The sequence below is a fragment of the Lepidochelys kempii genome, chromosome 14 (assembly GCF_965140285.1).
Source record: "Lepidochelys kempii isolate rLepKem1 chromosome 14, rLepKem1.hap1, whole genome shotgun sequence".
Lineage (NCBI taxonomy): Eukaryota > Metazoa > Chordata > Testudines > Cheloniidae > Lepidochelys > Lepidochelys kempii.
This window is the reverse complement of record NC_136393.1, coordinates 25,443,653-25,468,774: the sequence shown is the minus strand read 5'-3', so window position 1 is coordinate 25,468,774 and position 25,122 is coordinate 25,443,653. Positions and strand designations below refer to the sequence as shown.

Sequence of the window (25,122 nt, the reverse complement as noted above, 5' to 3'; positions counted from 1 at the left end):
GGAGCTGCAGGTACCTTATGCCATGGGGGCCTCCATGACTCCCTATTGACCCCTCCTACTGGCCTATTTGGGGCCTTGGAACCAGTGCCATCCTGCAGAGTTGGGCCAATCTGCCAGGGAGTCACCCCTTGCCACCTCTCTATGGGGACACTCAGATCTGCCCTTGGATCCTACAGAGGAAGAGGAGCATTGTGCACCAGATCTGGCTGTTCTGCTGAAACAGGTAAAACAACTGTTTTCATCTCCAGATGAAGCACTGACACCTCGCGCCCCCCCCCAAAATGTCTCCTTCTCCACCCCCTCCCCCTCCACTCCAATGACTTCAAACAATTCCAGGATCTTCTTTGCAGAGATCTTCTTCACTGGAAAACTACAGATTCCTCTTGAAGTGGTCCAGGATTTCCATCATGAACTCCAAAACATTCTCCACTCCTCCAGATCCAACAGAATAACACTCCCCATTAATGAAGCCAAAGTGGAGCTAGGTAGGACTTTTTGGCACACCCCTGCCACCTGTGCTTCCACAGAATTGGAAGAATTGTTATGTGCTGGCCAAAGAAGCGGAATTTTTGTTCTCTCATCCTGCTCCCTTGTGGTCCAGGCTGCTTCTGAAAGGGCTAAGCAGCAACACCCCTGGTCTACTTCTATGGATAAAGAGGGCGAACCATTGGATCTACTGGGGGGAAATGTTGTTTCATCATCTAGCCTACAGTTCAGGATAGCCAGTTACCAGGCACTAATGGTGTTCCTACCCTCTGTTTACCAGAAGCTAGGAATGGGCAACAGGGGATGAATCACTTGATGATTACCTGTTCTGTTCGTTCCCTCTAAAGCACCTGGCATTGGCCACTGTCGGAAGACAGGATACTGGGCTAGATGTATCTTTGGTCTGACCCAGCATGGTTGTTCTTATGTAATGGCTAAATACGACTTCCTGAACTGTGCCAGGTTTGCAGAATTTTCTGACCGCCTTCCTCAACCAGACAGAGCTCTTTTCCAAGCTCTGATAGATGAAGGCAAACTGATAGCCAATCCTACTTGCCAGTCCACAGTCAGTGCCACTGATACCTCCTCTAGACCTATGGCTACTACCATTGTTATGTGCAGGGAGTCATGGCTCCATGCGTCAGAGTTACCTAGGGTGGTCCTATGGTATACCATTGAGGATCTCCCCTTTAATGAACCACAGCTCTTCAACCAAAAGACAGACAAGTCCCTCCAAACATTGAAGGAATCTAGGGCTACCCTCTGCTCCCTGGAGATATATATGCCTCCCCTGAAGAGGAAGATTTTCCACCAGAGGCCCTATGAACCACCACACAAGATGCAGAGGGTTCACAAGAGCTGCTTCCCCACACCCTCGGCAACAGGCTCTGTCTCAATCTCAGCTCCCACTTGAGAGCTGAGAACCACCAAGCTCAACACTCCCAACCTCCACACACCATTTGGGGGTCATCTAGCGCTATTTTTCAACACCTGGAGTGCAATAACAACAGACAGGTAGACACTGAACTTCATCCACTCTGGTTATATGATAGAGTTTGCATGCCCACCTCCCCCAAAATCCCACTCCACACCCCGCTTCGGGGATAGCTCTCATGAGAGTATTCTCAAACAAGAGGTGGACTCCCTGTTAGAGCGAGGAGCGCTAGAACATGTGTGTCTTCAATACCAAGGGAGTGGGTTTTATTTGACTTTCTTCCTGGTCCTCAAAAAGAAGCGTGGATAGAAACCTCTGTCTCCACCATCTCAACCATTTCATTCACAAACTCAAGTGTTGCATGGTCATTTTGCCATCTATAATCTCATCTTCAGAAAAGGGCATGTGGTTTACAGCCCTGGATCTGAAGGACTTTCATGTAGGCATTCATCCCGCTCACAGACTCTTCCTCTGATACATGGTGGGCTCCGGCCATTTTCAGTACAGAGTTATCCCTTTCAGCATAGCAACCACCCCCTGGAGACTTTACCAAGGTATTCTTGGTAGTAGTAGCTCATGTCAGATGTTACAGTCTCATGGTCTTCCCCTATCTCAATGACTGGCTTCTTGTCGCCAAGTCCTGCCAGGAAGCCTGTGTGTCAACTTCTGTAATGCTGCACCTGCTCTCCTCACTAGGAGTCAGCACAAACACCAAAAAATCTATTCTTACCCCCACATAATCTCTGGACTTAATTGGGGCCACCTTCAGTTCTATCTCCACAAGAGCATACTTGCCCAAGGACAGGTTCGAGACCATGAGCAATAATAACTCAGATCACAGAAAACCCTTGAGTACCAGTCAAGACATGTCAGTCTCACTTAGATCATATGGCCTCATGCACTTAAATCACCCTGTTTGTACGGCTCCACCTTTGACTGCAGCTATGTTTGAAGGCAACAGTTTACTTTCCAAACTGCCATCCCATGATCGCCATGGTAACAGTTCCAGCCAAGGCAGTGTCTTCCCTCCTATGGTGCACAAATCCTCATCAGGCATGTGTGGGCATCCCTTTTCTCCTTCCCTCATTGGACTGGACCATATTACCACTCCCAGAGTGACCCTCTACTTCTTCCTTGGTTGAACTAATTCAAACTATGCCTTCCCTCCTCTACTGCTCCTGCCATGAGTTCTACGCAACATCCAGCCGCACAGGTACATGTCATCCTGATGTCCCCCTATTGGCCCAGACATTTTTGATTTCCCAACCTCCTACGCATGTCATCCTGACTACCTATCATCCTTCCAGTGTTTCTTGAGCTCCTGACCCAGTGGAATGACAAGGTCAAGCCCCTTGAGCCATATGAACTACACCTCAGGGCTTGGTATTTCGATGGGCAGCATCCTTAGAATGTTCATGCTCCACAGCCTGTGAGGAATCCTTTCTAATAGTAGGAAGGACTCTACTAGAAGATGTTACTTAGCTAAATAGAGGTGCTTTCTTCTTGGGCTCGTCAAAGGAGCATTCTCCCAGAAAATGCAGATACTCCTCTCATCTTGGATCATATCTTCTGTCTGAAGACATTAGGTCTGTCCATCAATTCCTTGCAAGTGCACTTTGCAAAAAGCAGTGCATACCATCCATCTTCTCAGGGCTACTTGGTCTTCACACATTCACTGACTACCAGATACTGGAAAGGCCTAATCAGACCCTTCCTGCCTATTCAGAAGTGTACTCTCCAGGGAGACCTGAACTTTGTTCTCAACACTCACAAGACCCCCCTTTGAACCTTTAGTTTCTTGCTCCATGTTTCTCCTTTCCATGAAGGGTGCTTTCCTCGTAGCCATTACCTCAGCTAGAAGGTCTGTCAAGCTTGGAGAAATGATGATGAATCCTCCTTATATTTTATTCCAGAAGGATAAGGTTCCTTTGCATCTACAACCCAAATTCACCCCAAAAGTAGTTTCAGAATTTCACCTTAACCAATTGATTCACTTCCCTAAGTTCTTTCCAAAACTGCACACTTTCACAGAGGAACAAAGACTCCATTCCCTCGATGTTCAGTGCGCCTTGGCCTTTTCCCTGCAAAGAACAAAGCCAATTAGGAAGTCCCGGAGACTATTCATCTCTATAGCAGAAAGAATCAGGGGGTGTGCCATCTCCATCCAGAGAATCTACAAACAGATCTCTGGCTGCATTCTATTCTGCTACCAGCTATTGAACCTTCCCCCAGCCACCATGGGTTAAGAGCTCATTCGACAAGAGCACAAGTAATAACTTTGGCATCACTTCAGGAAGTAAGTATCCTTGGTATCTGTAAAGTGGCCACGTGGGGCTCGGTTCACATGTTTGCGAGACGTTATGCCCTGGTGCAGGACTCCTCTGATGATTCCTCCTTTGGGATAGCGGTCCTCTGCTAAGCTCTACCATCTACATCCTCCTCCTGCTTAAGTACTGCTTGTCAGACATCCACAGTGGAATACAATAGGGACCATCACTTGAAGAAGAAGAGGAAGTTACTAACCTGTAAGTAGAGGTTCTTTGAGATGTGTGGTCCATATCTGTATTTCTGTATTCCACTATCCACCTCTCTTTCCCTCTGCTTCAGATCTTTTCTGGTTTGCAGTAGAGAAGGAACTGGAGAGATAGTCAGTTCATCCTGCGCTTTATCATCTTGGTCAGAGACACAAGGTGAGCCAGAGTGCATGCACGGACCAATGGATTCTACTTTCAAATTCTCTGGCTCCGGATGCGTGGTGCACATGAGTAAATGCACAGTGGAATACAGAGAGGGACCACACATCTTGAAGAATCTCCAGTTATAGGTCAGTAACTTTCTCTTTCTGTAACACTGAACAAGGACCTCTGTTAGAATAAGAGAGCCAGTATTATCCCTAAAGCCATCCTGTCTCTCTGCTTTAATGCAGAACTTCTCCTAAAACTTCCCACCTGCTGCCTGACTTCCTGTTGGAAATTTAAAAAGACAATCCATATAGCTTCACTAAAAGTGATGGCATCTCCATTTCCCATAGCAAGTAATGCTTGCTTATCAGTTGTCATGTCCAGGTTTCCTAGGTAAACATAGCTGGCCCAGATAGGGGCTTGCCTGTTGTAGAAATGTTTCTAGAGCTGCCAATGTCATTTTGCAACAAACAGCAGACCTATGAGGATGTTAATTATATTCTTCAAAACTGTCATTTCAAAGAGTTTGTACATGGAAATTTGTGATCTGAACCTGCTCTGCTTAGCTGTGATGACTTGGTGTGCTTAGCATGCTGCAGGCATTATTCTTTGTTTTTTTCTATATATCAGGAATGAGTGAGTCTTTTAATGCTAGATCAAAACTATCCTGTAAAACTGTAGGCCACCAACAAATAACACTTAAGCTAAATTGCTAGATTCGGTTCTGCTTGCCCATCCTTGGAATATGTAGCAGCTTCTTCCACAAGTTTTTAACGATGTGCTTGGGGACATTCCTCCTTTGCTTTCAGGTACCAATCCCTGTAACTCCATCATTAGACCCTCTGACAATGCTGACGGATGATGCTGATATAGCAGCCTGGCAGAACGAAGGCCTTCCAGCTGATCGGATGTCCACGGAAAATGCCACAATCCTCACAAACTGTGAACGCTGGCCCCTTATGGTTGATCCCCAACTCCAGGGGATCAAATGGATCAAAACCAAGTATGGTGAAGATCTTAGAGTGATCAGAATCGGGCAGAAGGGGTAAATGCAAGCCACCATACAGAATCATGTATTTTAATTGCTAGCTACGGTGTCAAACTTGAGGTACTGCATGTGTATAACTTCAGCGTAAGGACTACTGGAGCAAATTCAAGTGGCTGGGAAAGCTCCCAAAGTTGTTTGTGTATTAACCTGCTTTTTTCATTACCAAGATGATTACCCTTACTGCTTTCGTTTCTGTTTAAATATAAGCAGGGCTGTTCAATGCTTGGCCTAGTTGCAGTAGAAACCTCCTTAAAATGGAAAAGGAGGAGAAAAGAGATGTATGTGGGCACACCTGGATACCAATCTTCTGCACTTGGGATGGTAACTCTCCACCCTGTGGACTTAGTCCATTTCAGGCTACCGTTGTGTTAGCACGTGCCTTATATTCTGCCCCACCTGACTCCATTCCACAGTGGGACAAAGGCAGAGCAGATCTCATTTCTGCAGGTCCTAGAAAGTAGGAGAGCCTAAGCAAATAGAATAGAGCTGCCATATTCATCAGGGGGTTAGGGAAACTGCCAGGCCCACTCCCTCTGCCATTTAATGTGGCCTTGCAGTGAACTCAGGGTTAAAGACAAAGGAGGAGTATACAAGGTGTATATGGAAAGAACTCCCACCTACTCTGTTTCCGCTGCTCATTGGCTGTGCAAGCTGCTTGTCAAATGGCCAGACTGACCACTCAGTACTGAAACATCATCGGTTTCAAAGGGGATCAAGGTGATTGGCTGGTTGGAATTCCAGCCCTGGAAACAGGCCAGATCAGGTGTGGGTTTGAAAGCATTTTAAGAGCCCCTGGAGGGTGCTCCTGGCTGCTCATTGTGCATTTTAGTTGTTTAAAGCAGTAAAATGTAAAGTGATGAAAGTGGAGGAGGCATCTTGACATCTAGATGGGAACAAAAAATCCCATAAGGTCCACACTGTCTGCCATCATTGCCTACCCTGTGATGCAGTCCCTCCTTTCCCCATCTCCAGCTGCATGCCAGGGTGTCAGTTATGCACAGGAGAACACTTTATTTAGAGGTGCAATGAGAAGAGTCAAATACCTCCATTTACCCCATTCACTGCAGCCATTCCTGGTGTTTGCAGTGTAGACATACCCTGTGCCTAACCATCTAAGGCTGTGTGGATACACAGACACCCTGGTCAGCAAGCTCTCTATGAAATGTAGTAGAAACCCCATTGGTTTTTCTACAGGAGGCCAACTGACTCCCCCACTCCTGCCCCTCATTGTTTTTGTTGTGTTCTAATTGTTCAGTGGTGTTCCACAGCTTTCTCTGGTGTCCCTCAGGGCTCATGCTCCTTGCTGCAGTGAGTAGAGTCTGTGCTACATGCTGATATTGTACCAATACCATCTGTGCTAGGTATTTGGACACCATGGAACGAGCCCTTGCTGCAGGTGAAGTGGTTTTGATTGAAAACTTGGAGGAATCTGTGGATCCAGTTTTGGGAGCATTACTTGGCCGAGAAACAATCAAGAAAGGAAGGTGAGAGTCTGAATGAAATATGTGTCTGTGGCCATCTCTCTGTCTGGCTTTTTCCAGTGTCGGCAGGAGAAGAGATGGGTTCTTTATGCTAATATCTTGCCTTTGCCAAGCTTGGGGGTGTGTGTGTCTTTCTCACTTGCCACAAGTCCTCCTTTTCTTTTTGCGAATACAGACTAACACGGCTGCTACTGTGAAACCTGTCCTTATTGTGAAAGTAAAGCATCAAAACCAAGATGGCTGTTTCAGTACCAAAAGTGACAGCTAGAGCAGAAAAATTTGAAAAAGGAGACAAGCTTATAGTGGATGTGACATGAAACTAGAATCTCTTCTGACAATGGCAAAACTAACACACTCCCTTGTCAGTGGTATATTACTCAGTTCTAGAAAGTCACTGTGAGGTAATAACAGTTACTATTTGAAAAAGGGAATATTGGCCATCCAAATGTCTAGCTTGCTCCTTGGTCTTTGGGTGGTTCTCCTGGGCATCCTGGGGAAAAGGGACTTTCATATTCAGGAACTCCACACCAAGGCACCAATCCTGCAAGCTGATCCACATGGACAGATGTCCCATTGAAGTCAAGAGAAAGGATAGTCTTGTGGTCAAGGTTTTGGATGGGGACTCTGCGTATCTGGGGTCAGTTCTGGGCTATGTTACAAGCTCCTTCTGTGACTGTAGATAATACTCCCTTTCTCCCACTCCATCTGTTTAGACTGTAAGGTCTTTGATGCAAGAACTGTCTCTCACTATCTATGCATATGTACGTATATGTATCTATGTATATGAATGTATGTAACCTATTGCTTAAATCAGCCTCTGTACCAGATGACTGGAGGAGAGCTAATGTAATGCTGATTTTTTAAAAAGGTGCCAGAGGTGATCCTGCCAATCACACGCCAGTAAGCTTAACCTCAGTACTAGGAAATTAGTTGAAACTATAGTAAAAAACTGAATTTTCAGACACATAGATGAACATGATTTCTTGGGGAAATCATACCTCACTAATTTATTAGAATATTTTGAATGGGTCAGCAAACATGTGGACAAGTGTGATCCAGTGGATATAGTGTACTTGGCCGTTCAGAAGGCCAAGGAAAAGGTCCCTCACCTAAGGCTCTTCAACAAAGTAAGAATCATGGGGCAAGAGGGAAGGACCTCTCATGGATAAGTAAGTGGTTAAAAGATAGGAAACAAAGGGTAGGAAGAAACCATCATTTTTCAGAATGGAGAGAGGTAAAAAGCATCTATACTGGGACCAGTCCTATTCAACATATTTATAAATGATCTGGAAAAAGGAGTGAACAGTGAGATGGCAACATTTGCAGGTGATAGAAAATTACTCAAGACTGTAAAATCCAAAGCAGACTGCAAAGAGATACAAAGGGATCTCACAAAACTGGATGACTGGGCAACAAAACGGTAGATGAAATTCAGTGTTGATAAATGCAAAGCAATGCACACTGGAAAACTGTAATCCCAAGTATGCATACAAAATCATGGCATCTAAATTAGCTGTTACCACTGAAGAAAGAGGTTTTGGGATCATTGTGGATAGTTCTCTGAAAACATCTGCTCAGTGTGCAGCAGCAATCAAAAAAGGTAGTAGAAAATTAGGAACCATTAGGAAAGGGATTGATAATAAGACTGAAGATATCATAATGCCACTGTATAAATCTATGGTACGCCCACACCTTGAATACTGCATGCAGTTCTGGTCATCCCATCTCAAAGAAGATATATTAGAATTGGAAAAAGTGATTAGGAGTAGGGAAGCTGAGATTAAAAAGACTGGGACTGTTCACCTTGGAAAAGAGGCATTTGAGGGGGATATGATAGAGGTCTCTTTATACAGTCATGACTGGTATGGAGAAAGTGAATCAGGAAGTGTTATTTGCCCCTTCACATAACACAAGAACCAGGGGTCACCCAATTAAATTAATTGGCAGCAGGTTTAAAACAAACAAAAGGAAGTATTTCTTCACACACTGCATAGTCAACCTGTGGAACTCATTGCCAGGGGGTGCTGTGAAGGCCAAAAGTATGACTGGATTAAAAAAAAGAATTATACAAGTTCATGGAGGTTACGTGCATCAATGGTTATTAACCAAGATGATCAGGGATGCAACCAGCGGTGAGCTGGAGCCGGTTCGCACCGGTTCGCTAGAACCGGTTGTTAAATTTAGAAGTCCTTTTAGAACCGGTTGTTCCGCAAGGGACAGCCAGTTCTAAAAGGGCTTCTAAATTTAACCAGCCAAAAGTGACACCTTAGGCGCTACCTCCACGGGTGCTCCAGCCCTGGAGCACCCAAATGGAAAATTTGGTGGGTGCAGAGCACCCACCGGCAGCTCCCCGCCCCACCTCACCTCCGCTCTGCCTCCTCCCCTGAATGCGCCGCCCCGCTCTGCTTCTCCGTGTGCCCCCCCCCCCCCCCCCGGCTTCCCGCGAATCAGCTGTTCGCGCGGGAAGCTGGGGCAGGCTGAGAAGCAGGCTGCTGGCTTCCTGCTCAGGCCCAGGGAGGCGGAGGTGAGCTGGGGCAGGGGGGCACGAGGAGGGCTGCCTGCGCTGCAGCAGGTAACCGGGGGGGGGCGTGCAGGGGAACCGCTCCCCGCCCCAGCTCACCTGCGCATCCCTGGGCCTGAGCGGGAAGCCGCTGCCTGCTTCTCTCTCCCCCCTCCATGCTTTCCCGCCAAACAGCTGATTCGTGGGAAGCCGGGGTGGGGTGGGTGCGGAGAAGCAGAGCGGGGCGGTGCTTTCAGGGGAGGAGGCGGAGGTGGAGCAGAGGTGATCTGGAGCCAGACACAGGGTGGGGAGCTGCCAGTGGGTGCTTTGCACCCACCAATTTTCCCCATGGGTGCTCCAGCCCCAGAGCACCCAGGGAGTCGGCGCCTAAGGCACCACTTTTGATGTGATCAGTGGGGGAGCAGCTGCTCCCCCACCCCTAGGAGCCAGAGGGACCTGCTGGATGCTTCCTGGGAGCTGCCCCAGGTAAGCACCTCTGGGACTCCCCACCTTGCCCGCCGGCAGGTACCTCTGGCTCTTAGGGGTGGGGTGGGCACCCACTATGATGGTCTACGAGACCCTCCTGCCCAGTTCTGGGAGCAATCAGGAGACAGAGGAGGGGGGTGGATGGAGCAGGGGTCCTGGGGGGGCGGGCAACAAGGAACACTGGGGGGTTGAATGGAGCAGGAGTCCTGGGGGGCAGGGGTGGGCAACAACCCCCTCGTGGAGTGAGGAGGGAACCCATTGTTAAGATTTTGGCAGCTCATCACTGGATGCAACCCCATGACTGCCAGAAGCTGGGAGCAGACAATGGGATGAATCACTCAATAATTGACGTGTTCGGTACCTCTGAAGCATCTGGCACTAGCCACTGTGAGAAGACCGGATACTGGGCTAGATGGACCATTGGTGTAACCCAGTATGGCCGTTCTTATGTACAGTGCCCAGCACAGTTGGGCCCAGATTCTGTTTGGCACTACTGTGATACAAAGGGTAATGACATTTTATCTTTTTACTGATGCTGTGTCTACACGCACAAGTTATACGGCTTTACCTATACCTGTGTATCAGTAAAAAAAAAAAAACACACCCCAAACTGAAATACTGATACCAGTACAAAGTTCTGCGTAGCGCACGCCTAAGATAAATGTACATTCAACATCACTATACCCCACGTTCATCTGGGAATTCTTCTGCTCTGATTCCTGCTGGTTGCATTCATTCCTAGGTTTGCTGTGCTCTGATATTCCTTCTGCACTGTCCCTCCCCTGTCGTTATAAACCATAACCAATTTGTCAAATCATGCAATATATAAAACAAATTGGAATTTTGTCTGTTATCTTACTTTTCACAGGAGACAGTGCAGCACAGCCAGTCTCCAGCCTTGGCTTCATTTTTAAATCTCTGTGAGATTTACGGACCCAGCCTAGTCTGAAGAAAATAGGCTCCATAGATTTAAAGTTATGACTCTTTAAAGTAATCAAGTTGAAACTTTTTTTTTTATGACAGACTGTTGGGCTGCTTCAAAACTAGGAATGACTTACATTTGAGATCGAGCACCCCCAAATGGAGACAGCCTGAAAGTCTAGACTATCTCAATGAGAGGGTGTCTCAAATGCCATCTAACCATAACTGTTCTTAACTTTAAATTGATATCTGTGTATAGTGAGCATATATAATGTCATGCTGTTAAATGCTATTAGACATGAATGACATTAGTAAGTGAGCTAAAAGAGCTTTGGAAGCCACATGAACGTTTTCATCTGTTGATTCTGTTTCAGGTATATTAAAATTGGAGACAAAGAATGTGAATACAACCCCAGTTTCCATCTCATCCTCCACACAAAGCTAGCAAACCCCCATTACCAACCTGAGATGCAGGCACAGTGCACCCTGATCAATTTCACTGTAACTCGAGATGGCTTGGAAGACCAGCTGCTAGCAGCTGTAGTGAGCATGGAGCGGCCTGACCTGGAAGAACTAAAGGTAAGTGGCTGGTAGCAACCACTATAATTAAGACACTGTTGATAAACATTCAAAAATCATGAGTCAGGACCCAAAACCATGAGATTGGCATTAAAATAATGAGATTTTAATAAAATATTGGTTCTTTTTCTTTGCTTTTTGAGTTTGGAGCCACGTCTCCAGTTGCTAGGGTTTTAAGTAAAATATCAAAACTTATGCGATTTGCAGTAAAATACTGAGACCTGGCAATGCTGCTAAGGATGGAAAAGGTTTTCAGTTATAACTCTTGCTCCTCTTGCTCCTAACTTGCTAAAAAGTTCTCCTTTGGAGCTCAGACTTCACAGGCTTCAGTTTAAAGGTAAACTTGTAAAAAAGTTTTTGGAGATTCCACTCAGTCATTTTTCATTGATATGAGGTTGAATAAAACAACATACACACTGCAGAATATTATTGCCACACCTTTTCTCTCATTTTTTTAAAAGCCCCACCCTCTTTGGGACAGCTTTGTACTTTCTCCCTTTTCAGCCTAACAGGCCTCAGGAAATCCTGACAGCGAATTTTTGCAGGGGTGGCTTAACAGAAGGTAGTGTGGCTGCTGAGATAGCACCCTGGCCAAAGACTTGTTGGGTTCTAGTCCCACCTCTGCTACTAATGTGCTCAGATGAGTCACTTCATCTCCTTGTGCCTTGCTTTCCCTCTCTGTGAAATGGAGTCAATGATACTCACCTCCTTTTTAACGTGCTCTGAGATCTGTGGCTGACAAGTGCTATGGAAGAGATGGATATGATATAATTTTTACGTGTCCCAGAAAAACATGCCTCCCATCAGGCAATGAGGAAAGTCATGGGCATGAGAAAAATGTACCAAACATGCTATTTTAGGGTCCTTTTGCAGTCTTTCTCCATTCTGTAATATATGGCAAATATTAAGCTTTCATTTTAAAAATTGCAATTTTTAAAGTTGCCAGATATCGCCATTGCAATGTACGCAAATATGCAGCTGTCCATTGAATCCAGTCTTTCTAAAAAATGTCTTAAGTAAAAAAAGAGCAGCAGCACAAATTTGAGCAATGCCTCTTTCGTCTCATTCTCCTCAATCAAGTATGAGTTTCAAAGCCTAGCAGGACCATTGATTGAAAGGCAAATATTTAAATGTATAGAAGTCAAATTAAATGTACACCCCAAATAAAAGAATAGTAAGAGGACCAAAATAAAATGCCACCATGCTTAAACAACAAAGTCAAAGAAGCAGTTAGAGGCAAAAAGGAGTCCTTTAAAAATGGGAAGCCAAATCCTACCGAGGAAAATACGAAGGAGTATAAGCTCTGGCAAGTCAAGTGCAAAAGTGTAATTAGACAGCCCAAAAAACAATTTGAAGAGCAACCAGCAAAAGACTCAAACTAACAGCAAAAAAAATCAGAAGGAAGTATACCAATCAGTCAGTGGGGGCCACTGGACAGTCGAGGTGCTAAGGAAGCACTCAAGGCAGACAAGCTGTTGCAGAGAAGCTAAATGAATTCTTTGCATCCATCTTCACTGCAGAGGATATGAGGGAGATTCCCACACCTGAGCCATTCTTTTTAGGAGACAGATCTGAGGAACTGTCCCAGACTGAGGTGTCGAGAGGAGGTTTTGGAACAAATTGATACATTAAACAGTATTAAGTAACCAGGACCAGATGGTATTCACCCAAGAGTTCTGAAGGAACTCAAATATGAAATTGCAGAACTACTAGCTATGGTATATAACCTATCGCTTAAATCAGCCTCTGTACCAGATGACTGGAAGATAGCTAATGTAACCCAATTTTTAAAAAAGGTTCCGGAGGCGATCCTGACAATTATAGGCCAGTAAGCATAACTTCAGTACCAGACAAAATTGTTGAAACTATAGTAAAGAACAGAATTATCAGACACACAGATTAACATGATTTGTTGGGGAAGAGCCACCACAGCTTTTGTAAAGAGAAGTCATGCCTCACAAATCTATTACAATTCTTTGAGGGGGTCAACAAACATGTGGACAAGTGTGACCCAGTAGACACAGTGTACCTGGACTTTCAGAAAGCCTTTGACAAGGTCCCTTACCAAAGGCTCTTAACCAAAGTAAGCAGTCATGGGCTAAGAGGGAAGGCCCTCTCATGGATGGTTAAAAGACAGGAACCAAAGGGTAGGAATAAATGTTTTCAGGAGAGAGGTAAATAGTGGTGTCCCCTAGGGATCTGAACTGGGACCAGTGCTGTTCAACATATTCTTAAATGGAAAAAAGGGTAAACAGTGAAGTGGATGATACAAAATTACCCAAGACTGTTAAATCCAAATATGACTATGAAGAGTTACAAAAGGATCTCACAAAACTAGGTGACTGAGCAACAAAATGGCAGATGAAATTCAGTGTTGATAAATGCAAAGTAATGCACCTTGGAAAACATAATCCCAACTACATATACAAAATGATGGGATCTAAATTAGCTGTTATCACTCAAGAAAGAGATCTTGAAGTCATTGTGGATAGTTCTCTGAAAACATCCACTCAACATGCAGCAGCAGTCAAAAAAGCAAACAGAATGTTGGGAATCATTCAGAAAGGGATAGATAATACAACAGAACATATCATAATGCCACTATATAAAGCCATGGTATGCCCACATCTTGAATATTGCATGCAGTTCTGGGTGCCCCATCTCAAAAAAAGATATATTAGAATTGGAAAAAGTACAGAGAATAGCAACAAAAATTATTAGGGGTATGGAACAGCTTCCGTATGAGGAGAAATTAGAAAGACCAGGACTGTTCAGTTTGGAAAAGAGACAACTAAGGGAGGATGTGATAGATCTCTATAATATCATGACTTGAGTGGAGAAAGTGAACAGGGAAGTGTTCTTTACCCCTTCACATAACACTAGAATCAGGGGTCACCCAATGAAATTAATAGGCAGCAGGCTTAAAACAAACAAAAGGAAGAACTTCTTCACACGTGTGACTATTGTTGATGGGTGCCCAACTTGAGATATGCCCAACTCTACACGGGGGTAACAAGATGAAATTCTCTGGCCTATGTAATACATGAGGTCCAGACTAGATGATCTAATCATCTTGTCTGGCTTTAAAAATCTATAAATCCATGAAAAAGAGCTTACAAACATTAAGTTTCTAGAACAGAGTTAACTGGCCATGCTGCACATCTTGCATACTTCATTATACATATTTAGCAATTTAGAAACATGTACTAAAACCCCTGTGTTGAGCCCAAAGTATAACAGGATGAAATTCTGTGGTCTTTGAAATGCAGGAGGAATTACAGGAATCCAAGATAGCAGCAATGGTATAGAAATGTGTAACCCACTGGTGTACTGTAAAGTGCAAGCCAACACTATCCAGGTGGGGCTCTAACAGACCCATATCCTGTGTACATCAGGCACAGAGGGGGACCTGGAACACACCCGGGCCAGTGGGTTACAAATGCAGTCAACACACTCCTCTTTACTGATTCATGTAGGATTGGGTTGATGTAGGGTGTACTTGATTAACACAGTTGTGCCACTAACTAGGATGCATTCCGCCCAGCTTCAAAGTCATTGCATTTTAATGAAATAATGACACCATGGGAAAGGCAAATCCAATACACCGTGCAACTCTCAAATGCAATATTACACTTTGGGGTTTATTAGCTCAGTCGGATTCTGTGGAATTTACATCTCTGCTTTAAAAGAGAAACTGCCTGTATTAGCGAGAGAAGTGAAAATGATGTGAATTGGAGGTCAGGTCTTTCTAAGCGTCTAGTGATTGAGGGGAGTGGATGCTTAAGGAGGAGGATTGGAAGGCAGCTCCTCAGCACAGCTCCTAGACTGGACAGAAGGGGTCACTGCTGTTAGAGCTGCTTCTGGCGTGGGGAGTGAGGGATCAAGTCACAGAATTGCTAGGCTGGCTTTTGAATCAACTTAAGTGAAAATGCATGAGGAGCATTTTAATGCTAGGGATGCCACAAACCTCTCTCCACTCCTCTGTTGGGAATTCATCTTCCATTGCTGGAGGTTCATATAAGCACACAGACCAGCATTTTCAAACTCCTATCCCTAATGTTAAATTTGTTCTGAGGTGCCTACGGAAAAGCGGCCTGATTTCCAATGCGAGCTGTGGGTGCTCGGCACTTCGGAAACCAGGGCACTTATTTGCTTTGAAACTTTTGGGCTCAAGTTCCAGTGGAGGGGAAGAAAAATGTTAGTGAGTGCTCCTCAAGCTAAACTTCCAAGCACTTCTGCTGGCCACAGGGTGTACAAGACAAATCAAGCAGTTTATTTTGCAAAGTCCGGTCCTAATTTCTCAGGATATTTTCTCCATGCTTCTTGGCCCCATTTCACTTGCAGCAGTCCCCAAGGGGGAAACAGAGGTGGCTGTATGCCACCTCCATATCCCCACCCCATGCTTGTGCTTCTGGGGGCCAGTGTGAGGACCAGGTCACAGGCACAGAGTGAGCTGCTCAGTATCCGGGCCAAAGGCCAGGGATCAGTCCAGGGCCAAGCCAGGTCCAAACCACAAAGTCAGAGTCCATTACCAAAGTGAGAATGTGAAGCGAGAACCGAGATGGGGCTGGGCCAGATTTTTTCACAGGAGTCAGCAGTGGTCTTAAGCCAGACACAGTAACCCATGATCAGGGTTGGGAGCTAAGCCTAGGTCGAGCACCAGGAATCACGGTGAGTCACAGTGCGGAGTGGTGAGCAGGGTCTGAGGCATGACAGAGGTCTGCATTACTCAGACAACTCCCAGAAATGGCTTCCTGATTTATGTGGGAAGTGCCAGCCAATCAGGAAACCCCAGAGGGCTGTCGCTCATGCCCCCTATGGTGGGATTTCCTGCAGGTCATCTCAGTTCCTCTTGGTGGCAAGCCCTTCTGGGCCCTGGTGGAGATGAGGAAACAATGCCTGCCTGAAACCCCACAGACCCCAATTGTAAGTCTGTGGGTTCTTACAGGCAGTTTGGTCTCCTTTGCAATTTAGAGTAACCTCAGAGCTGCGCTAATTTCCACCAGCAGTAACAGTCCCAGGTCACTGGAGAACAGCACCCTGAGGGCACATGGCAGAAGAATGTCCCGCATTCCCCCTTCAATGTCCCCAGGGCTGGGGGAAGTCTTCTCCTGTGTCGAACATGACCTTTGCCAACAGAATCTCCAGCTAACCAGTTAGGACTGTTTTGTGCTGTCCTAATCCAGCAGCCCAAAGAGATTGGGTGTGTGTGTCAAGGATCTGACCCTTTTTCTCACAAGTCTACAAAAGCTTCTAAATCTGTGCACATCCCGTTAAAGTCTAAGGCCCTGCATGGGTCTCAAAATCAGTTAATTCAGCAAAAGAAAGATCTGACTTGATCACTGAACATATTATTCGTGGGGGTGTGTTCGGGTTAGAAATAAACACCAAGATGATTACTGAACAAATTCCACTTCTGGGTAAAAGCTGGAGTATGCAAATAACAGCTAAATAGTTTTCAATTACTGCACATGTCAGGGGACCGGTTATTGAGTTCTCCCACGTCGCTCTGACAGAGCCAAGCGAAAAGACAGGGGGAACCTCCCAGCCTGCTTCACATTCTCAGAAAGAGAAATGAACAAGTGTCAGAGTGTGGAACATGATATCGTTATGAAAGAGTCAGCTTCACTGGCCTAAAGGGAAAAGAGTCTGATGTTGCGATCAAAGAGTTAGGCATTTCACTGAGCACAAACCTTACTGAGAGATGTTTGACTCTGAAAATCTGGGACCTCATTGGTTATTTAATATTTAAAGTTTATATATAATTTGCAGAGACAGCTTCATGGTATCTCTATTGCAAATCTATCAGGTGATGATGATTTATATAGTTTTGGAAAGGACAACCATGTAAAAAAATTAAAATAAAGCCATCGTGTTGGCACCACCTGGAGAATCCAGGGAGTGTTTTATGAATTTTTGTATATGAAATTTGTTCCCTTTAGCCACAGGCAGACAGGTAATTTATCCCTGTGTGACAAATATCCAGTGTTGGGAGGCCTCACTCACAATTAACCTTTTTAATGATGTCTGCTTTCACCAGGGTGCATGCTTTGTACCTGATGCCTCTCTGAAATCTCTCATCAAAACTAGGGAGCTAAGACAATCAGAATGGAGGAAAGAGACTGTGAAACAAGAATGAAGCTGTTAATGATTGGCACTGCTTTGCAAGGGTATAAATAGTACATCAGGACAGAGTGCCTGCAGCATCCTCAGATTGCATAATTATAAGTGGAGCCTGTAGCATTGCCTATAGTTAAGGTTGCTCAACACTTCCCATTGGAAGGCCCTGTTTCCAGCTGGTTCTAACTTTGCCAAACTAACTGGGTGAGCTGACAATTCCCATTAATTTTCTGCCTTAGGGTGAATATTTCTGGAAAGTTTCAGCAAAAATAATTCAGCTGCTTCTAAGACCAAAACTAGTGGAAAATACATTGGTTAGGTCATGTTAATAAAGTTCTTACAACTATTGCAGTGTTGAGCTCAGGTGCTTTGGGCAAGGATTTGAATTTTGGCAGGGGAGTTGCCTGCATGTCAGGAATGTTCTTTTTGCTGTTCTTATGTAGAACCACCCAGTTTGGTTAAGATATAAGCCTTGGAAAATCAGTGTGCATATGCTCAGTAGAGACTGTGATGGGTTGGATCACAGAAACCTTCTTGGGGCTGCCAACTGATGCGCTGAGACTACCCCTGAGCCCGTTTCCCCTGGCAGCTTGGGACTTCAGTGCCCTGCCTGGTTTGAGCCAGACCTGCTAGTCTGCTGCAAACCCAGACCCAGGTCTGAGCCACATCCCCCAACAGCTGCAAGCTTCACTGAAAACAGCTTAAGAAGTGTTCTTGTCTCCAACACTCGGATGCCCAACTCCCAGTGCGGTCCAAAACCCCAAATAAAGTGTATACAGGGTCAACTCATAAATTATTCATCCTCTATAAGACTGATAGAGAGATATGCACAGCTGTTTGTCGCCCCCAGCCACCCCAGGTGTTAATACATACATACTTTAATTAATAAGTAAAAAGTGATTTTATTAAATACAAAAAGTAGGATTTAAGTGGTTCCAAGTAGTAACAGACAGAACAAAGTAAATTACCAAACAAAATAAAAAAAAACATACAAGTCTATGCCTAATACAGTAAGAAAGTGATTACAGATGAAACCTAATCCTCAGAGATGTTCCAGTAAGCTTCTTTTACAGACTAGCCTCCTTCAAGTCTGGGTCCAGCAATCACTCACACCCCCGTGGTTACTGTCCTTTGTTCCAGTTTCTTTCAAGTATCTTTTGGGGGTGGAGAGGCTCTCTCTTGAGCCAACTGAAGACAAAATGGAGGGGTCTCCCAGAGGTTTAAATAGACTCTCTTGTGGGTGGACACCCTTCCCTCTCCCTGTGTAGAATTCCAGCTACAAGATGGAGTATTGGAGTCACATGGGCAAGTCACATGTCCATGCATCACTCAGAACTTACAGGTAGCAGCCATTGTTCACATGCTATCTTGAACGTCCTCAAGTAGGCTTCTTATGTGGAGCCTTCCAAGATCCATTGTCCATTAAGTGTTTCTTGATTGGGAACTTAATGTGCAAATTCCTTTCTAAAGAAGCTGCCCAAATGCCTTACTAAGGCTACTTAAAATCAAACATGTACACAGCCAATATTAATAACTTCGAATACAAAAATGATACATGCATACAAATAGGATGAATATATTCAGCAGATCATAACCTTTGCAGAGATACGTTACATGGCATATGTAGCATAAACATATGCCAGTTATGTCATATTTACATTCATAAACATATTTCCATAAAGCATTATAGGGTGCAACGTCACAGAGACCTGTTAGATTTGGCAGCTAAATTCCCTAAATATTCCATCTGCACTGAGCATGCTCCAGCCTAGGGATGCAGGGACAGATCAGAAGTTGTTCACCGAGAGATTCACATCTGTATTCCATTTATGTGTTTGTGCACCCAGTGTGTCCAAAGCCAGAGAGTTTTCCATAGCAATACCCATTGCGGTGGCTCACGCACACTATGCCTCTTTGTGCCCCCTCCCAGGGCAATTTAAGGGAGATGCTATCCTGATCCCTCATAGATCATTCTCACTGCCTGAGTTGGAGCTTACCTTGTAGTTTACTTCAGAATTGCTATGCACTTAGAGGGTTTTTTCCTATATCTGTTTTTTGTAGTTACAGCTCAGTAGTAGTACCCACTAGTTAGTTATAGTTTAGATCATTTGAGGATAAAGCCCAGTGGCATTGGTCACCAGGCTTAAAACGCTGGCATAGCTGGTCGTGTGCAGTCGATATCCCAAACAGCAATCCCCACATGCTGCCTCATATGCCTCAGTGAGGGGCATATTAAAGAGCGGGGCAGTATCTGTCATTCTTTTAAAAGAGAACACAGATCTCCAGAGACTTTAGCCTCAAACAGCACCTCATGGAGCAAGCAATGCGACCTGCTTCAGCATCAGGGCCTTTGGCCAATGATCCAGCCCCACAACTAGCCTCTGCGGGAACAGCAATTTCTGACAAGCCCTTGGATTCCTTTCTGCAAAGAAGGAATAGATCCTCTTCAAGATGCTCTCCACAAAAGAGAACCCATAAAGTGGACAGGAACCATTCAAAGTCCCCAGGAGACTCCCTCTTTATGTCAAGGAGAAACTTCACATGTTGCCAGGATTCCTCCGGTGCCCAGGGTAGAGTCAGGCCTTTGTCATGTGGCTCCCTGTACTGAGATGGGACCTTACTGGTACTGTCCTGTCAACTCCAGCACTGTAACAGGGACAGTCATTGAGTTCAGTACCAACAGACTTAACTCCAGCACCAGCCTTTTAGGTCCTTTCAACCCTGCAGGCTTTTCAAGCGGCATCTGACCTGCTTCGTCTTTCTGTCCTGGGTTCCCTGGTGTCACAAGACTCTTTAGTTGAGGATCTGCCTTCAGCCATTCTGGGTCTGTCCAGTTCTGTAACCTGGTGCCGAATCCATGGATGATACAGGTACTGGTTCCAAGTGAAGAGATAATAAGGATGCTTCCCTGGAACTGACTTTGGTTCCATCATTTGCCAGATCAGTACCGTGCCTGACTTTGATTTCTGTGCCAATGGCTTGTCCGGCACCTCCAGCTACAGCACTGACTCATTCATCTATTATGAGGCCAGCATCAACTTTTGAGATGCCCCTTCATCATCTCGGGGTGCATCTTGGATACCAATCTTGGCACTGACGTTTCCATCTTCCTCTGGGCTACAGACTCATCAGGACAACTGATAGCTCCTCCATGCATGGCCCCTCCACTACATGCAGCCTATACAGAAAGTTCTTTGCATTTTAACTCAGAATCCTCCTCCTCTTCATAATCTTCCCTTGCTACTTGAAACTCAATGAGAGTGTCTAAGTTATCTGTGGAAAGGAATCATTGATACTGAGAATGGGACCATTCTGGTAACAGAGACAGGCCATCTTGGCTGAGTCCATACTGGCCTCCAATTCCATATTCATTGGCTTAGTGGGCCTATTGGAACCTTTCATAGGGGGTGTCCTCAATCGTTGCGGACCAGATCTTCAACCTGCTCCAGAGGATGTTCCCTCCAGTAAACCACCCTCCAGAGCTGCTGGTTTCAGGGCAGCACATTCAGGCACTTTCTCCTGACCCATCACGACGTCAGCCTGAACCTGTGCCCCAGGTTCCAGTTGTGTTATAGGAGGAGCCTTCTGTGCTACTTTCTTCCTCTTTGCCTGATGACTCTTTAGTACCGGATTCCTCCTCTCTCATACCAGAGGACTTCAAGTCTTTCCAGGACCTTTAAGAAGTATGACAGCAGCACTGGACATTCAGGCTGAATATGTCCAAGACAGTATACATAAATTTCTGGTAGGGCTGTTCATTAATCGCAGTTAATGCATGCAATTAACTCAAAAAAACTAATTGCAATTAATCAAACCGTAAAACAATAGAAAACCAATTGAAATGCATTCAATTTTTTTGGATGTTCTATATTTTCAGATATACTAATTTCAATTACAACACAGAATTCAAAGGGTACACTGCCACCTTTATATTATTTTTTATTACAAATATTTGCACTGTAAAAATAAAGAATTATTTTTCACTTCCTCATACAAGTACTGTCGTGCAATCTCTTTATCGTGAAAGTGCAACTTACAGATACAGGATTTTTTTTGTTACATAACTGCATTCAAAAACAAAACAATGTAAAACTTTAGCGCTTATAAGTCCACTCAGTCCTACTTCTTGTTCAGCCAATCGCTAAGACAAACAAGTTTGGTTACATTTAAAGGAGGTACTGCTGCCTGCTTCTCATTTACAATGTCATCTGAAAGTGAGAGCAGGCATGTGCATGGCACTTTTGTAGCTGGCATTGCAAGGTATTTACGTGCCAGATATGCTAAACATTCATATGTCCTTCATGCTTTGGCCACCATTCCAGAGGACATGCTTCCATGCTGATGACACTTGTTAAAAAAATGTGTTAATTAAATTTGTGACTGAACTCCTTGGGGGGAGAATTGTATGTCTCCTGCTCTGTTTTACCTGCATTCTGCCATATATTTCATGTTATAGCAGTTTCGGATGAGGACTCAGCACATGTTCTTCATGTGGAACATGGGGTTCCATGACCACTGCTCCCGAGGGAGACGGGTGGTGGTGGTTGGGGACTCTCTCCTTAGGGGAGTGAGTCATCTATCTGCCGCCCCAACCGGGAAAACCGAGAAGTCTGCTGCTTGCCAGGAGCTAGGATTCACAATGTGACGGAGAGACTGCCGAGACTCATCAAGCCCTCGGATCACTAACCCTTCCTGCTTCTCCACGTGGGCACCACCAATGATACTGTCAAAAATGACCTTGAGCAGATCACTACAGACTACATGGCTCTGGGAAGAAGGATAAAAGGAGTTTGAGGTGCAAGTGGTCCATCCTCCGTGTGGAAGGAAAAGGCCTGGGTAGAGGCTGTTGAATTATGGAAGTAAACAAATGGCTACGCAGGTGGTGCCTGAGAGAAGGCTTTGGATTCTTTGACCATGAGATGGTGTTCCAAGAAGGAGGAGTGCTAGGCAGAGACTGGCTCCACCTAATGAAGAGAGGGAAGAGCATCTTTGCGAGCAGGCTGGCTAACCTAGTGAGGAGGGCTTTAAACTAGGTTCACTGGGGGAAGGAGACCAAAGCCCTGAGGTAAGTGGGGATGTGGGATACCGGAAGGAAGCATGAGCAGGAGAGCGCGAGAGGGGAGGGCTTCTGCCTCATACTAAGAAAGCAGGACAAACAGCGAGTTATACACAAATGCAAGAAGCCTGGGAAACAAGCAGGGAGAACTGGAAGTCCTGGCACAGTCAAGGAATTATGATGTGATTGGAATAATAGAGACTTGGTGGAATAACTCACATGACTGGAAAAGGAAAAGGAGTACTTGTGGCACCTTAGAGACTAACCAATTTATTAGAGCATAAGCTTTCGTGAGCTACAGCTCACTTCATCAGATGCATCTGATGAAGTGAGCTGTAGCTCACGAAAGCTTATGCTCTAATAAATTGGTTAGTCTCTAAGGTGCCACAAGTACTCCTTTTCTTTTTGCGAATACAGACTAACACGGCTGTTACTCTGAAACCTGTCACATGACTGGAGTACTGTCATGGATGGATATAAACTGTTCAGGAAGGACAGGCAGGGCAGAAAAGCTGGGGGAGTTGTATGTAAGACAGCAGTATGTCTGCTCAGAGCTCCGGTATGAAACTGCAGAAAAACCTGAGAGTCTCTGGATTAAGTTTAGAAGTGTGAGCAACAAGGGTGATGTCGTGGTGGGAGTCTGCTATAAACCACCGAACCAGGGGGATGAGGTGGACGAGGCTTTCTTCCAGCAACTACAGAAGTTACTAGATCTCAGGCCCTGGTTCTCGTGGGAGACTTCAATCACACTGATATCTACTGGGAGAGCAATACAGCGGTGCACAGACAATCCTGGAAGTTTCTGGAAAGTGTAGGGGACAATTTCCTGGTGCAAATGCTGAAGGAACCAACTAGGAGCAGAGCTCTTCTTGACCTGCTGCTCACAAACCGAGAAGAATTAGTAGGGGAAGCAAAAGTGGATGGGAACCTGGGAGGCAGTGACCATGAGATGGTCGAGTTCAGGATCCTGACAGAGGGAAGAAAGGAGAGCAGCAGAATATGGACCCTGGACTTCAGAAAAGCAGACTTTGACAACCTCAAGGAACTGATGAGCAGGATGCCCTAGGAGAACAACATGAGGGGGAAAAAGAAAAGGAGTACTCACTTCATCAGAGCTCACGAAAGCTTATGCTCAAATAAATTTGTTAGTCTCTAAGGTGCCTCAAGTACTCCTTTTCTTTTTGCAAATACAGACTAACACGGCTGCTACTCTGAAACCTGTCATGAGGGGGAAAGGAGTCCAGGAGAGCTGTCTGTATTTTAAAGAATCCTTATTGAGGTTACAGGGACAGACCATCCCAAAGTGTAGAAAGAATAGTAAATATGATAGGCGACCAGCTTGGCTTAACAGTAAAATCCTTGCAGATCTTAAACACAAAAATGAAGCTTACAAGAAGTGGAAGATTGGACAAATGACCAGGGAAGAGTTTAAAATATTGCTCAGGCATGCAGGAGTGAAATCAGGAAGGCCAAATCACACCTGGAGTTGCAGCTAGCAAGAGTTGTTAAGAGTAACAAGAAGGGTTTCTTCAGGTATGTTAGCAACAAGAAGAAGGTCAGGGAAAGTGTTGGGCCCCTTACTGAATGAGGGAGGCAACCTAATGACAGAGGATGTGGAAAAAGCTAATGTACTCAGTGCTTTTTTTGCCTCTGTCTTCACGAACAAGGTCAGCTCCCTGACTACTGCACTGGACAGCACAGCACGGGGAGGACGTGACCAGCCCTCTGTGGAGAAAAGTGTTTCGGGACTATTTAGAAAAGCTGGACAAGCACAAGTCCATGGGGCCGGATGCGCTGCATCTGAAAGTGCTAAAGAAGTTGGCGGATGTGATTGCAGAGCCATTGGCCCTTATCTTTGAAAGCTCATGGTGATCGGGGGAGATCCTGGATGACTGGAAAAAGGCTAATGTAGTGCCCATCTTTAAAAAAAGGGAAGGAGGAGGATCTTGGGAACTACAGGTTAGTCAGCCTCACCTCAGTCCCTGGAAAAATCATGGAGCAGGTCCTCAAGGAATCAATTCTGAAGCACTTAGAGGAGAGGAAAGTGATCCGGAACAGTCAGCATGGATTCACCAAGGACAAGTCATGCCTGACTAATCTAATTGCCTTCTGTGGTGAGATAACTGGCTCTTTGGATGAGGGGAAAGCGGTGGACATGTTGTTCCTTGACTTTAGCAAAGCTTTTGACACGGTCTCCCACAGTATTCTTGCCAGCAAGTTAAAGAAGTATGGGCTAGATGAGTGGACTATAAGGCGGATAGAAAGCTGGCTAGATTGTTGGGCTCAACGGGTAGTGATCAATGGCTCCACGTCTAGTTGGCAGCCGGTATCAAGTGGAGTGCCCCAAGGGTCGGTCCTCGAGCTGGTTTTGTTCAATATCTTCATTAATGATCTGGAGGATGGCGTGGATTGCACCCTCAGCAAGTTTGCAGATGACACTAAACTGGGAGGAATGGTAGATACGCTGGAGGGTAGGGATAGGATCCAGAGTGACCTAGAAAAATTAGAGGATTGGGTCAAAAGAAATCTGGTGAGGTTCAGCAAGGACAACTGCAGAGTCCTGCACTTAGGACGGAAGAACCCAATGCACAGCTACAGACTAGGGACCGAATGGCTAGGCAGCAGTTCTGCAGAAAAGGACCTAGGGGTTACAGTGGATGAGAAGCTGGATATGAGTCAACAGTGTGCTGTTGTTGCCAAGAAGGCCAGTGGCATTTTGGGATGTATAAGTAGGGGGGCATTGCCAGCAGATTTAGGGATGTAGTGGTCTCAAGTTGCAGTGGGGGTGGTTTAGGTTGGATATTAGGAAAAACTTTTTCACTAGGAGGGT

At 45.3% G+C, this 25,122-nt stretch overlaps 1 protein-coding gene across 10 annotated transcripts in view; it reads left to right on the top strand.

Moving 5' to 3' along the window:
* Positions 1 to 25,122, top strand: part of DNAH9 (dynein axonemal heavy chain 9) — a 391,252-nt gene that overhangs the window by 241,374 nt on the left and 124,756 nt on the right. For 9 of the 10 annotated variants that reach the window (XM_073310874.2, XM_073310873.2, XM_073310875.2 and 6 more), the window contains 3 exons: positions 4,911 to 5,146; positions 6,511 to 6,633; positions 10,912 to 11,116. In XM_073310874.2, coding sequence (XP_073166975.2) covers positions 4,911 to 5,146; positions 6,511 to 6,633; positions 10,912 to 11,116 — 564 coding nt within the window. The remainder of the gene's footprint in view (positions 1 to 4,910; positions 5,147 to 6,510; positions 6,634 to 10,911; positions 11,117 to 25,122) is intronic. The other variant, XM_073310883.1, reaches the window with a different exon arrangement.